This window comes from Anarhichas minor, unplaced genomic scaffold (assembly GCF_050575085.1).
Source record: "Anarhichas minor isolate MPS153535 unplaced genomic scaffold, ASM5057508v1 ptg000009l, whole genome shotgun sequence".
NCBI lineage: Eukaryota > Metazoa > Chordata > Actinopteri > Perciformes > Anarhichadidae > Anarhichas > Anarhichas minor.
This window is the reverse complement of record NW_027466455.1, coordinates 2,623,752-2,637,209: the sequence shown is the minus strand read 5'-3', so window position 1 is coordinate 2,637,209 and position 13,458 is coordinate 2,623,752. Positions and strand designations below refer to the sequence as shown.

Genomic DNA, 13,458 nt, shown 5'->3' with positions numbered 1-13,458 from the left:
CACACATTTCATTCTTCTATTCATTTAGTATTTTCAATTTTCAGTCTTTTAGCCTATTATGACCTTTTGCCTTTTGGGAAAGTAATTGTATGACAGAAGTGATCCTGATTTTTTTTATGGAAATAGTATACCAGAGATATCAATGGGCAACATTCTGCCTGAGTCCTGCAAGAGGTTTGTGTCTGCAGCCGTCACGACAGTGTGTTCAGAATGGACGATTCCCATTATTATACTTTTTAACAACAAACGAATTAAGCACCGATTAGTACAACTAATAAATGTGTTCTCTGATCAGATCTTACATATACAAATATATTTTGGGTAAAATATGTACACTGTAAAAAAATGTGATTGGGTTAATAATATCTATAAAAATAAATAATAGTAGCCTATTGAGAGGTCCATGGTATTTTGGGTCACATGGACATCAATATCATCTGCAACACATATCAGAAACAAGGACTGCTATTTTCCCAGAGATAATACCTGTTTAATTATTATTAGCTTAAATACAGTTTATAACCTGGAGTTAAACATTGTTTTGCGTTCTGCAACCGACCAAACCCGCCAACTTTACTGCGCTGTAATTCAAAATGAAGGGATTCAGTGTCGTCTTTGATTCAAATAAAAACATGGCAAGGACTAAAAACGCGGTTGGCTCAATGTCACAAATGTATGCTACTTTCCCAAGTATACTGTATGAATTGACCTTTGTCAGGGTATCGTAGTTTACTTTGAAACAGCGGTTACCGCTCATGCTGACAGATTAGACCGAGATGTGTTTGTGAAAGGAGGTCTTAAAATGATGAACACTTGTACAATTTGAGTCTTTAAAGTTCAACGGCGTACCTTGAATTAAAGTTCATGTGTAAGCTGGATGAATACACTCTCAGGCTTCTGAACCCCCTCAAAATAGTCCAGTCAAATATCTTCAACAGTAATGACCTCAATGCAAAAAAAAATATATACTTTATCAACACTTCCATTACAGTGTCAAAAAAACTGTAATTACAGCCATCATAAAAGTAGACTTTATAGCAGAAGAGTTGGATTGAATTGCATTAGATTGTGGAGGTGCATGTAATTAAAGTGTTCATGAATATGCATGTCACTCACTACCGAAGGCACAGGTTTGAGGCTTGCTAAGTAGTGCTTTGACATCACTGATTATGTTACACGGTGACTGCACACCAAAACCCTCAACCTGCAAAGGTTGTGTGATTAGCAACCGATCGAATCCACTAATAGTGTACTACATATGTGTTTTACATTTAGAACCTTGCTCCCTCCAGTGTACTGTGTTCTGTCCATTAGTAACTTTGAACATCTGAGTAGTTTAGCGCCAGCTGCCACTCAGCTCTGCGAGCTTGCTGGAATAAGTGGGTAATAAGCTGATTTGCATACGCCATGACTGAAATACTCTGTATCAAGACTGAACACAGGCGGGAACAGCTAGTTTCAGGCCACAAGCCATCCTATGGTCAACACGACCAGAGAAGTTGTCATTCTGTGTTCGAGGAATCTACGGATCAACTTTTAAAAGATGATGAAGTAAGCAGATCAAATCTCAAAATACAATCATAACTACATTTCTCCCAGTCATTCTTGGCAAGCGACTGAGTGGCGATGAAGACAGAGTGTCGCAGGACCTTGCTGTCCAAAGGATGAAAATATATCAAGACTAATACGTCAGAGGGTCCTGACAACATCGGTATCGTGGAAGGGGGCATGAAAGTTCCGACTACTCTGTCAACACTGCTAGTTGGGTGAGCATTGGGGCGGTTTGCGAAGTGAGAGTCAGTACCTACAAGTCTGAGGCCATGGTTCTCTGCCGACAACGATGGATTTTCCCCTTCAGGTTTGGAGGTAGTCACTGCTCCGTGCGAGGGAGTTCAAGTATCTCAAAGTGTTATTCACGAGTTAAACGAGGTAAAATGGAGCATGAGATGGACAGGCTGTTCGGGGCGGCTCCAGCAGACACTGGTGCAACAGATCATACAACTCACGGTTCGTACGTATAACTTTTAGAGATCGCTTTTTGCTGCCGAGACTTATTGCTGAACATTGATGATCCATATTGTTGTTTGATTAGAGCAGCTGGTCTACAAGGCTCCAGGCTAAATATCATTTCAACCACTCTGAAGTCTGTAAACCAAAAAGCTAAATCAAAAGTTCTAAATGTTTTCCTTTGACTTAGTGTCTTCCCCTCATGAAAACACACAATTCAAATAAGGAAATAAAAGACTGTATTTGTATCAATTAAAACAACTCTTATCATTAGTAGTTGTAATGATGTATTATAAGCTGCTTAGAGCTCGGGTTAAACAGGTCATAATTATATTTCATATTGCAGTGAAATATATATCCTTCATGCAACTGGATTTAATCAAGTTTCTCACCAAAACTACATTTTCCGAGATAACATGTGAACACTTAACTTAACCAATACTCATTTTCACTGAACGGAGCCTGAACGCATCATAGTGTAACCTGTCAATTTAAACACGGATTAGTTGTTAACAATGTAACATTACCAGAGATCGGCTCCTGAATATTGGTAGATAACAGGAAAACGTTATTTCACACCGCCGTGGTTAACATTAAACTGTGTAATTAATCCGCCTACCGTTGCGGTGAACAGGGAGCTGAGCCGGGAGGCAAAGCACTCAATTTAACAATCCATCTCCGTTCTGACCCTAACCTGTGGTCGTGAGCTTTGGGTAGTGACTGAAAGCATGAGATGACGGATACAAGCGGCTGAATTGAGCTTCCTTGGTAGGGAGAGAGGGCTCAGCCTTAGCGATAGGGTGAGGAACTCAGACATCCAGAGGGAACTCTGAGTAGAGCAGCTGCTCCTTCGTGTAGAAGGGGGCCAGCAGAGCTTTACAGGTAGAGATTCAAGCCAATCCACACTATTTACATCCTGTTTGTGAATACCACCTTCAGCCAGACGTGTATATGCCATGTCTCAGGTCCACTGATGCATTTCACTTTTAACTGTCAAACGTTTTGCTGCTCTAAAGGTTGTTGTTAGACTGCTAGATCTGTATTCCTACAATGCAACCGCTTTGTCAAGCTGTAATGAAGTCAGACTTCTAACATTATGATTCTGCACTTCTTTGGATAGACTTGTGTGTGGTTCATCTTTCTTTGCTGCTGTGTTGCATGAGCCATTTAGGTTTTGCTGGCATTGTTCTTGGAAACTGTATTATGAATGCTTTTTATCTCAAAAAGGGGAAAAAAAACAAAGTCAAATACATTTAACAAAAGAGCACTTGGATTGAGTTTTTTCATTGGTCAGACAGCGCACACACACACACACACCTACCAGACGGGTAGTGTGTGGTTTAAAAGTCTAAAAGGGAACAGCTATAGTAAGGGGATTTGCTGTGTGTGTCCATATGTGTGAGAGGCAATGTGCATCCATTCCCTTGTAGAGTGGGAGTCCGCTGTGTGTATGATGTGCCCTGTCAGTTTCTCTAAGTGAGCCTGCCAATAGCGAGGCGTGACTAGCCTGGGAAACACAATGCGGGCCTCCGATCAATCTCGGAGAGGGGTGGGGGGTGCAGAGGGACTGGGACTGTCACACACCTCAAACTCTGTCATTCGCTTCACCCGAGGAATCCACTGAAGGTCACGCGGAGTAGCCTCAGTCCAGCCCTGTCAATCAGCATTAGCCTCATGATTGTGACTACCCCATTAACAGGGATTGACTCATACATCGTTAACCTCAACAAAAGGATTCTGATATTGCGGATATTATTTGGTGGGCAGTGTTAATTAGACTGCAATTTCTTAAGTCCAATCAGTATAATAAAGGGACTTTAATGCATGTCTTTAAATGGCTTTAAGGGCATCAAACTCCTATTTTACGTGTTTTTATTTTGGCTATGATAAGCTCTCTTTCACATCTGCTCCATGAAGCAGGAAAGTCAGTATAACCGTTTTAGTTTAGTACAGCAGCACTGATGTGCTGTAGCCACACTGGCCCCATAGCCACAGATCTACTCATCCCAGGCTCTTATCTGTTTGGCTGTGGGGACTGTGTGCAGCAGATTCAGGCTGCTGTAGAGCTCCTTCCATTTTAGCCTGCTGCTGTGTCAGGAGAAATTCCTGCCTGTGTGAGGACTTCTGTCATCCCGGCCTAATGTCTCTGCAGCAGCCTCGCAGGCTTCAAGCCAGACAGTCCACCATGCCCAGGCTGCTGAGTAGGGTGGAAGAGGTCACTGGAAAATGTTGAATGATCATCCCTTGGGATGTACAATGAGGATGACATTTTAAACGAGACGACATCGTGCTGTGTGAATGAGTTCTGTAGCACCTTATACCTGGTTTAAGATGAAAGTAGGTTTTATTCAAAGCCTCAGTTAAAGATTAACGTTGTTTCACCTAAATGTTAATTCAAGCTTTCCTGAGAGGTTCATGTTCCCTTTGGCTAAAGCGGGACATCAACTCTTTAGTGATGGCTTTGCTGAACTGAACGGCGATAACTTGGCAGAACTGATATTGGTTTCACAACATAATGATAAGCTTTAACAACAAAAGCAACGCAATAATGCATTGTTTCTCTAAACTCATACAAATAGCATTATTTCAATAACAACACGATTATTGTGATTGAATTATCACTTCAGATCAAATCATGCTGCAGCATAGCCTCAGTTGTACCTTGTTTCATTCAAATAACGTTGCGAGGTGGGAGGTGTAGGGGTGGGTCACTCAACAAGACAATTGACTGAAGAAAAATGCTGCTGAAAAGAGAATGCGAGTTTTCCTTTTCCCTTAACGTATGATTATCTCAGAGGAGTTATTCATTACTCAAATGAAGTTCCACTTTTTGTCTGGATTCTGTATGTTCACTGTACGTGCAGGGTTTAGTTTGTTGTATGTATTATTTAAGAACCAAACATTTCTAATTATGAATCAAAAGGACAGAGCGTTATTTTGATATTATTTGAATGTTCAGAACATTATGTATACTTTGTTGCATTGAGTAACTGGCGTTTTGTCAACAGATTTATGTTTGCTACATCACTCTAATCATCTCTGTGGCACATATTTCAGCGGCTTTAACATTGAACCAACTGCAATATTTTGTATGTAAGCCATTATCCTCACTGCTGTGCAATTGTTCAAATAAAACACTGTTTGGTTTGAAACCGTATCTCCACCAACATGTCAAGCCATACACATTGGTTGTTTCAGCTTAGTAGAGAAAGAGACTTCATTGCTCATCTCTACATTTCAGTAGAGTTGAATGATGAAGGGCAGTGGGTGAAAGGCTGTTATACGGTGCACAAACATGTTGATCAGTTTCCAAGAGCAGCGATCATTTGACGACATATATATCTGAAAAGGAACAATAAATAAAAATCGCGAGTGCAGCTGTGGTCAACTCTCCAAGTCTCCGCTGTCCGTCTCTCCTCCACTGCGCTGTTAGTTAGTGTGTGTAAGAGCAGCAGCTCAGCCCTGACCCACAGCCAAACACCACGCACCGTAAACGGCCATAAATGCAGTATGAGAGAGTTCATTAATGTTATCCAACTTATTTATGTACACTCGTTTCATTTCAGCTCCGCGTGCGAGTCTCTTGCAATTTGCCGTCATCTATGGTGCATGGTGCTTCACTGTGAACAGCACAGGCAGACAGCAGAGGAGAGCTCATGACGGCTCATTGAAGTAACTCAAGCAAAGGCTGCACCGCAGCAACAAAGACATAGAGGACAGTCTATGTCTGCATGAAGTTGCAGCTGCATGAGTGACTGTAACAGTCGGAACATGGCTGGACTTGAAGTTAGGACACGTTTTAAGGGAGAGAACATTTTCTCAACACAGCGACAAGGCCAAAATGATTACATAGAGGGTTTGTCATTTTGTAAAAGATGTGACATAAACATGAAGCATCAGGACTCAGTATCGGCAGATACTCAATACTAAATGACTCGGACTGGGGACAGAAAAGCTTTAAAGGAACAGTGTTTTACTAGTTATAATTTGTTCAATGAATCCAACTGTTTCATATTTGTTTTAGGAGATGAGAATAACACTAAAATTCTGACGTCAACTATAGAATTAAAGGTAAGTAGTGGTCTGACAAAATGATACAGGATATGGAAGAGAACAAAGCAAGCAGTGCGAGTTCTGTGGCTTCACAGCGAGCTTCACTGCTCTTCTCTGTGGCACATGGACTCTGTAAACTGCCCTCAGTGAGCTCAGACAGAGATGGCTATCTTGACCTGGACCTAGTCTATTACATTCGAGGTTAGATACAGATCGGGCTGCATATTCCCTTCATTTTCCCCGCAGTATCTCCAAGGAGATCTGCATTAAACCTGCCACGAAGACAATCTCCCAGGGCCTCGTTAATTTGATTCCCAGTATTGTCGTGCTGGCCTCTCCTAAAAAGGTGTTGGTGGCGGTGGGGGACTCCATTCACATAGATACCAAATGGTCCATGTTCAAAGCCATGGGGCCGGAAATGTTGGCAATTTAGAGCGATTAACTTGCACATTTATTTTTCTATTATTAGAAACGGCAGTTTTAATTATTTAAGGGCTCCTTAATTAGTTTGTTAAAAGCTGAAACAGCTTCAGGGCCGCTGTTTAGAGCGGCAAGTGAGCGGCTTGGAGACTGCTTTACAAAGGAAATAGGCTACATCTACATTAGCTTTCAGTATGGTAAACACTGCACAATAACCAGACAGCTGGTGTTGCTATTCATTGAGTTTTATGAGACATATGCAACTACATATACACTGGATTGTTACTGTTCACTGTTGGTGAACTGTAAATTATTATTAAGCTGTGCATGATATGATGACCAAAGTAATATTATATACAAAGCTTTAGTTGGTGTGCTGCAGGAATGGAAAGACAAATAGAACCCCTATTGTTGACACTAATGCATATATTACAATATATCTGTTCTATATAACAATGACTGTCAGAATTCGGATGGCTTTGCAGTCCGTGTCTTAAAATTTCAAATGATGAATAATATACATGATGTATTTAAATGATGCATATGTGTGCACATTCCTTAGGGACTGCCCTGCCTGGTCTGTGACTAGAGAAGCTCTTTTGGAAGTGTTTCTGTATAATAACGTGTTTTTTCTTTGAAACAAATTATGCAAGGGGTGTCAATGGGTGTGCAAAGGTTGACTTAGCACTGTTCTGTTCAGGGAAGAAAATAAGTCCCAGTGTAACAATGCAATAAGTACATGTGTTGGCTAATAACTACGTTGGAATGCAATAACGGTGTCTTCTGATCAAAATCGATATGTTTGCATAAGCAAAATATAAATATTTTTTCTCTCAATACTATCAGAAATTGAGATCCTCTCTATTGAAAACTTAAAAAAAAAATACGAGGAAGTATCTTTGAAGCAATTTAATGCATTTGCTTTGTCCATCAAAGCTCTATTTTATATGATAATCACTGTTCTGTGGTTGAATGTAATCGGTTGCTCTGCGTCTCGATGTGTGGGGTTGGCAGCAGTCTTCCAGACGGGCAGATAGAGATCAGCAGTGACTGAAGCCTGGGGTTTGTCCTTCCTACAGCTGTGAAGGACAGCCTTGGGTTTGAGAAGAGACTGACATTGATTTTCTTGGCCTGGTTATGTGACGGCTGAGGCCTCCGCCTCTGATCGTTAACATTGACCAAAAGCCTTTTCCTGTGTGTTGGAAACATGTCTGTCCTGACACGCACGGACACATACATGTGCACACACACAAACTGTTTTTTAGGAAAGTTGATGCCTGGGTAGCTGAGGGGTGACTAAATCCTAAAATCAGCTAATTCGCCAACATGTCACACGTTCTTGCCTTTGCCAAATAGGTTTATTGATTTCTTTCTCCTTTAAGATGTTCTGGCCTGTCCTTTGGGAACAAACGCTGTATTAATTCTGGCTACAGGCTGATCAATACAAATGGCTTGCGAGGCACAGTTTGATGAAACTTGCATAAGCAGCTACTTTACTTTGAACTCTGATAATATAGCATCCATCCCCGGGGTTATTAAGCTACTGTATGTATATGTATGCATCCTGTATTTAATTAGAATGGGTTAGCCCTGATGAGAAAACATAATAAAATATATACATATTTGTGTCCATACAGTAGTTTAGTGCTATTTCCTCATAGAACTGTTCATTACGCCTCCCCTAAATGCCTGTGACCCATTTGGAGTTTTTTCTTTCATTTATTACACAACTGTTTTTGAGAAAGTAATACACAACAGAGATAGTGGGTTTGCAGTCAGTGACATGCACAGATCAGCTGTTCATGTGATAGATTCTATTTAGTCCCTACAACTTTTTCTCTGACCTTAACTTCCACAATCTCAACCCTCTCACTCGGCCTTTTGCAAAAAAAAGTTACAGAATTTCCAGTTTCAGCATCCTTTCAAGTTTAGATCATGCTGCTTGTGGGGGGGGGGGGGGGCAGGAGAAGCACATCTATGCCCTGGACATGGTGCATCAGAGCGTAAGCGTCTGAAGTTGAGATCAGTGCGTGTCTCAGGGGAGATGATGGGAGACGGATAGATGCTCTAATGTCAGATTTCCCATTCTTCTGGTATGTTCCATTTTCTTTGTGTGTGCTCATCTTGCTACAAGCGAGTGGCTGAAGTAATCAGTCAGGGATGGACAACAGACAAAGATCAGAGTGAAATGGCAGCAGGTTGTGGGGAGATCTTAGAAAGGCTGCATAGATATGAAGAGATTAAAGTCAGAATTCTTCTGCTGGAGATAGAGGTATGTGTTGCACCTTTGGGTTCAGCCATATAGGAGCAATGACTGGTTCAGATGTTTTAGCTTAAATCCCTGAGTAACAAACTGACCTCAGTGTACCAGTATACGTGCCATGCAAGCTAACTTAACACATGTAATATTCCACTATTCGTTAGGGTTGTGCCACTTAATCTGAACATTATTGTCTTGATAAATAGATGAAGCTTTTGGCTTATTTATAAAACATTAAAAACATTTTTTTTAAATGCCCATCATTATTTTATTCAGAACCAAAGGTGATGGCTTAAAATGTGTTTATCTATTCAACAGTACAAAAGCCCAAAATATGAAGGCAGCAAATCCTCACATTTGACGCTGGAATCATTGAATGTTATGTATTTTAGATTGAAACATTAATTAACTCATCAAAATGTTTGTAGATTTAATTTTTTTGGTTCATTGAATAATCAATTAAGTGAAGAACACTGTATGTGTGTTATTGATAGCAAGGCCACACTTCTGTTATTTACTGTTTGGTGTTAATAAGCTACTGTTCATGGTTGGCGTACAACACACTGACATTACTGTATCAAAGGAAAGCATGGATCTGGTGTGCATCTTTAAGAATAGATATACTGCTATGGTGCATATGTTATGTTAGTAAGTAATATTGTCTAGACATCTTTTAAGTAATGCACAGGTTATGATGATGAAAATGTATGGCCTGCAACACTTCACCTGCATTGTTAGAACTGACACCTTTGGAAAACTGTTTTATTTTAAGATCTAATTTATATTCTCACTGCAAACCATTGAGCACAAAGGTATGGAGTCTAATGATAGACGCTACAGTTTGTACTTGTATAGACCTTTTCTAGTCTTCCGACCACTCAAAGTGCTTTAACACTACATGTCATCATTCACCCATTCACACACTGCTGGCAGGGGCTACCATGCAAAGTGCCACCTGCCCATCAGGACTCTAACACCCGTACCCATTCACACACCTACGGGAGCAATTTGGGGTTAAGTGTCTCGCACAAGGACACATCGACACGGACTAGCGGAGCTGGGGATCGAACCGCCGATCCTCTGATTGAAGGACGACCCTGCTCTACCACTGAGCCACAGACGCCCCAAAGTTGACTTTGATCCTGCTGCTGCAGTCTTTTAATTTCTCCACAGTCTATGTAACCTACAATGAGAATTAACTATTGAGTGCTGATTTAACCGCATAATGTTTCAATTCACTTTGTGTGAAGCTAAAACCCATCAAATGAACAAACAGATTGAGGTGCCTTTGGAGGCGGTTATTGGGTTAAGTGATTCAGTAAAATCAGTGTTGTCTGTTTAAAACAAAGGCGAGTCTCTGTTTGAACTTACCAGTGAAACCTGAGCTTTTCAGGTTCGGTATCTTGAGATGATGGAGAAACGACTTGAGAGTAATCAGTGTTACAGAGGGAAGAGCTGAGCCAGAGAAAATGGGTCTGCGTGAATCAAAGACTATGATGATAAAAGAGAGGAAGCTATGAACACACCAGTAAAGGTGAGAACATTCACTGGCTGCTGCACTTGTTCACTTCCTTTCTCTCTTGTGAACTTTGCTTTTTTTTTTCCCCCCATGGACAGTCCTCACGAGGAGGTCAGAGGTAGACAAAGGTCAGTGAATGAGGAGAACATAACTGTGAAGGATAGTAAATAGTCATACTGGAGGTTGGTGGGTAGCTTTAAATGCATTTTGGCTGCAAGAGTACACAAAATGACATACAATTTTCCCTTTAAAAGTCTGTTGCTTATGATTTAAATAGCATCTTTGAAAAATATGTCAAAGGCACAAAAGAGAATAAAGTCTGAGGGATAGAGAGAGGTGTGGCAAAGATTAAACAGCTGTGGTGTAGAATGTACACAACATAGCATCAAGAATAACATCCGGTGTTCATAGCAACATCAAAACAATTCGACACACATTTTCTCATAAAAACACTGACACATATGATTTGGTTGAATAAGATTGAGAACGTAACCTGTAGCCCTTTAAATCAGAATGCCAAACAATGTGAATGTCAGCAGAGTGGTGAAGAGAAACTCTGCACATTCGAGAACACTTTCACCTTGAAGTGTTAGTGAATGGAAGTGTGGACACATTTCGCTTTTGTAACTTTGACCAACAAACACATTTCCAGTTGAATCAGCAGTTTGTTTCACTCTTTTTTTACTTTCTGTTGAAACCCAAGCACAAGGGATAGCAGAAAAGTTTTACCTTCAGCCCCGGGATCAGGTCGTCGGGGTCAAAGGTGGTCAGAGGTGAAGGTCCAGGACGTTAGCCATAGGACAGGACAAGGGGTGGGACACACATTGGTGGAGGTCACAGAGAAGCACGAAGACATGGCGGAGGGGAGAGGGAGGAGAAGCAGGAGGCACAACCAAAAAAGAAATGAGGAGATGTGGAAGGAGAGGAAGTAGGGGGCAGCAACAGGGGAGGATGTTGCAAAGAGTTAAACCAAAACAAAATGGTAAGGGAGGATTTGGGAAGAGATGGAGGGACATGGCACCGAGAGAAGGTGAAAAGCAGAGGGGGGAATTGTGAGGGAAAGCGGCAGCTTCGAAGGGTTGGGGGGGGGAAGAGGCTGAGTCAATTCCTCTAAAAACCAGAACCAAAATAAAAGGAATGAACCCATACCTTGGTCGTTTAACGTCAGGTGCGCCAGACCTTGAAAGGGAAAAAACAGAAAAAAAGAACAGAAAGAGGAAGAAAAGAAGGTCATAAAAGGCACGGGAAGAAAAAAAGCATTGTCACAACGTTGGACTGCAGTTTGTGACAGACATCCTGGGGCAGACTTGGATGTCAGAGTTCAAATCAAAGGTAAAAAACAAGAAAGAGAGATAGGGAGAGAGAGAGAGAGAGAGAGAATAGTAACAGAAAACAAGCAAACACTTCTTGAGTGAGGTGTGGGGGGTTTAGAAAAAAAAGCATTTTCATTTGGCGCAACCCCCGAAGGCTATTGCTCTCACAAATGCTTTTTTTTCCTCTGGAGTACTTATGGAACACACAGAACTGTTTGGCAGAAAAGGCTTGAACTGGATTCCTCATCTCCTACTGTGCACAAATAACAAAAAAAGAACCGGAGCTCTGCAAGGTCTCACATAGAGAGGGTCAGAGATAAACCTGGAGAAGCGCTACAGGGTAAAATCCTTTGTGTTACCTGTATAAACCCAAAGCCAAAGATTATCCCAACAAAGATGTGAGCACCACAACATGTAGCCTATTTAGCTATTTAACTGCAGGCTATAGTGCACACATCTTGCCAAAACCACAGATCACTAGATTTAAAAGATGTCCACAAGGAGCTCCAGCTGTTGTAACATTGAGTCACTTCTGAATCAGACCACAGTACCGAGCAACCTGCACGGCATCTTAGGAAATACAATCAGTCATTCACAACTGTGGTCAATCCAGTCGCAGCACAATCATCCTCAGAAACAGCAACCACACTTTCACATTAAAAGAAGCAGCAGGCCGGACAATTGAAGGTTACTCCTTATAGCAACTGGAGTAGAAATACTGAGAACAGAACAAAAGGGGCCTTATTGTCTCTGAGAGGCTTTGTGGTCCTGCCAGAGGGACTTTTCCGTTATATTGTATATTATGTTGTATAACTGTCTAGACTGTGAAGATATATGAAGAAAAACATGTTTCTTAAACAATGGTTACGCAGCAGTGTTTACAACCACAATGACACATATAATATCTCTCACTGTTTGACATGTCAGCATTAATACAGCAGCTGTGCACCTGTACAGGGGATCATCAGGGACAAAAGGCCTGACAGGAGGGAAAATAATCGCAAAACATGTGTTTAAACGTCATAGCTGGCACGGGTCATGCATTGTAAACAAACACTAGCATGTCTCGGGGATAGAATTCCTGAAAGCAAACCTTAAAACTGGAATATAATGTTTAGAACAAAAAGGAAACTATGGCCCAAAGCAAGGTTTACTCCCAAATCAACCCAAAGGCTCACGCTAATTGGATTTAACCCCAGGCAGCACAAAATATCAACAGCATTATGTCTGTTGGACTACAAGTCCCAAAAGGTCAAATGGTTTCAAGCCAACCTGTCTTTCCTTTGATCAATACCATTTCAAACATAAGACTCCTGGCGTTACCAGCAGACAGCTCAATCAAGTAAACCCTCCACCATCAAAGAAGTGCAGCGGTGTTACCTTGGACTGGTTTACTTTCATTTGGAATATCAATATGCACCGGAATAAACATAGAAAAAATTCTGCTATCAAAATATTTGCTACGTTAAACACACTACAGACTACAGATTAATTATTTGGTATTGTATTGACCTACATTTAGTAAAAACATTTCCCAAAGAAATGTTGGAATGCCTCACCCACTGAATGCTGCAAATAGGAGAGACAGTCCTTAAAGCAGCACCAACGGCGAAACTTCAACTCCCATGCACAGCAAGCGTGCCAGGGTTTGTCTCTGGGAGGCGTGTGCATCGACATATAAACTGTGCACTGGCTAACTGAGTTGCTTGACAGCTAAGGTTGCCGAAACATGCAGTTGCTGCAATAAAAAGATAGTGTCTAATGTCTAAGGAAACAAAGCAACACACAACTGGGGGCTTGCAGCAGCACAAGACAAGTCTATGCCACCACCAGGCAGCCGGTAAATCACAATTCAAAGACTACAGAAGCGAAAATGACTCTTGACT

General features: G+C 41.3%; 1 protein-coding gene across 36 annotated transcripts in view; it reads right to left on the bottom strand.

The window, feature by feature from the left end:
- The window catches only part of nrxn2b (neurexin 2b), a 528,601-nt gene that overhangs the window by 439,303 nt on the left and 75,840 nt on the right, over positions 1 to 13,458 (bottom strand). For 12 of the 36 annotated variants that reach the window (XM_076087043.1, XM_076087044.1, XM_076087052.1 and 9 more), the window contains exon 2: positions 3,874 to 3,888. The exons of 11 other annotated variants lie outside the window; for them this stretch is intronic. In XM_076087043.1, coding sequence (XP_075943158.1) covers positions 3,874 to 3,888 — 15 coding nt within the window. Of the gene's footprint in view, positions 1 to 2,822; positions 2,856 to 3,873; positions 3,889 to 11,402; positions 11,439 to 13,458 lie in introns of all 36 variants that reach the window. 13 more of the 36 variants (XM_076087049.1, XM_076087040.1, XM_076087065.1 and 10 more) reach the window with 3 other exon arrangements.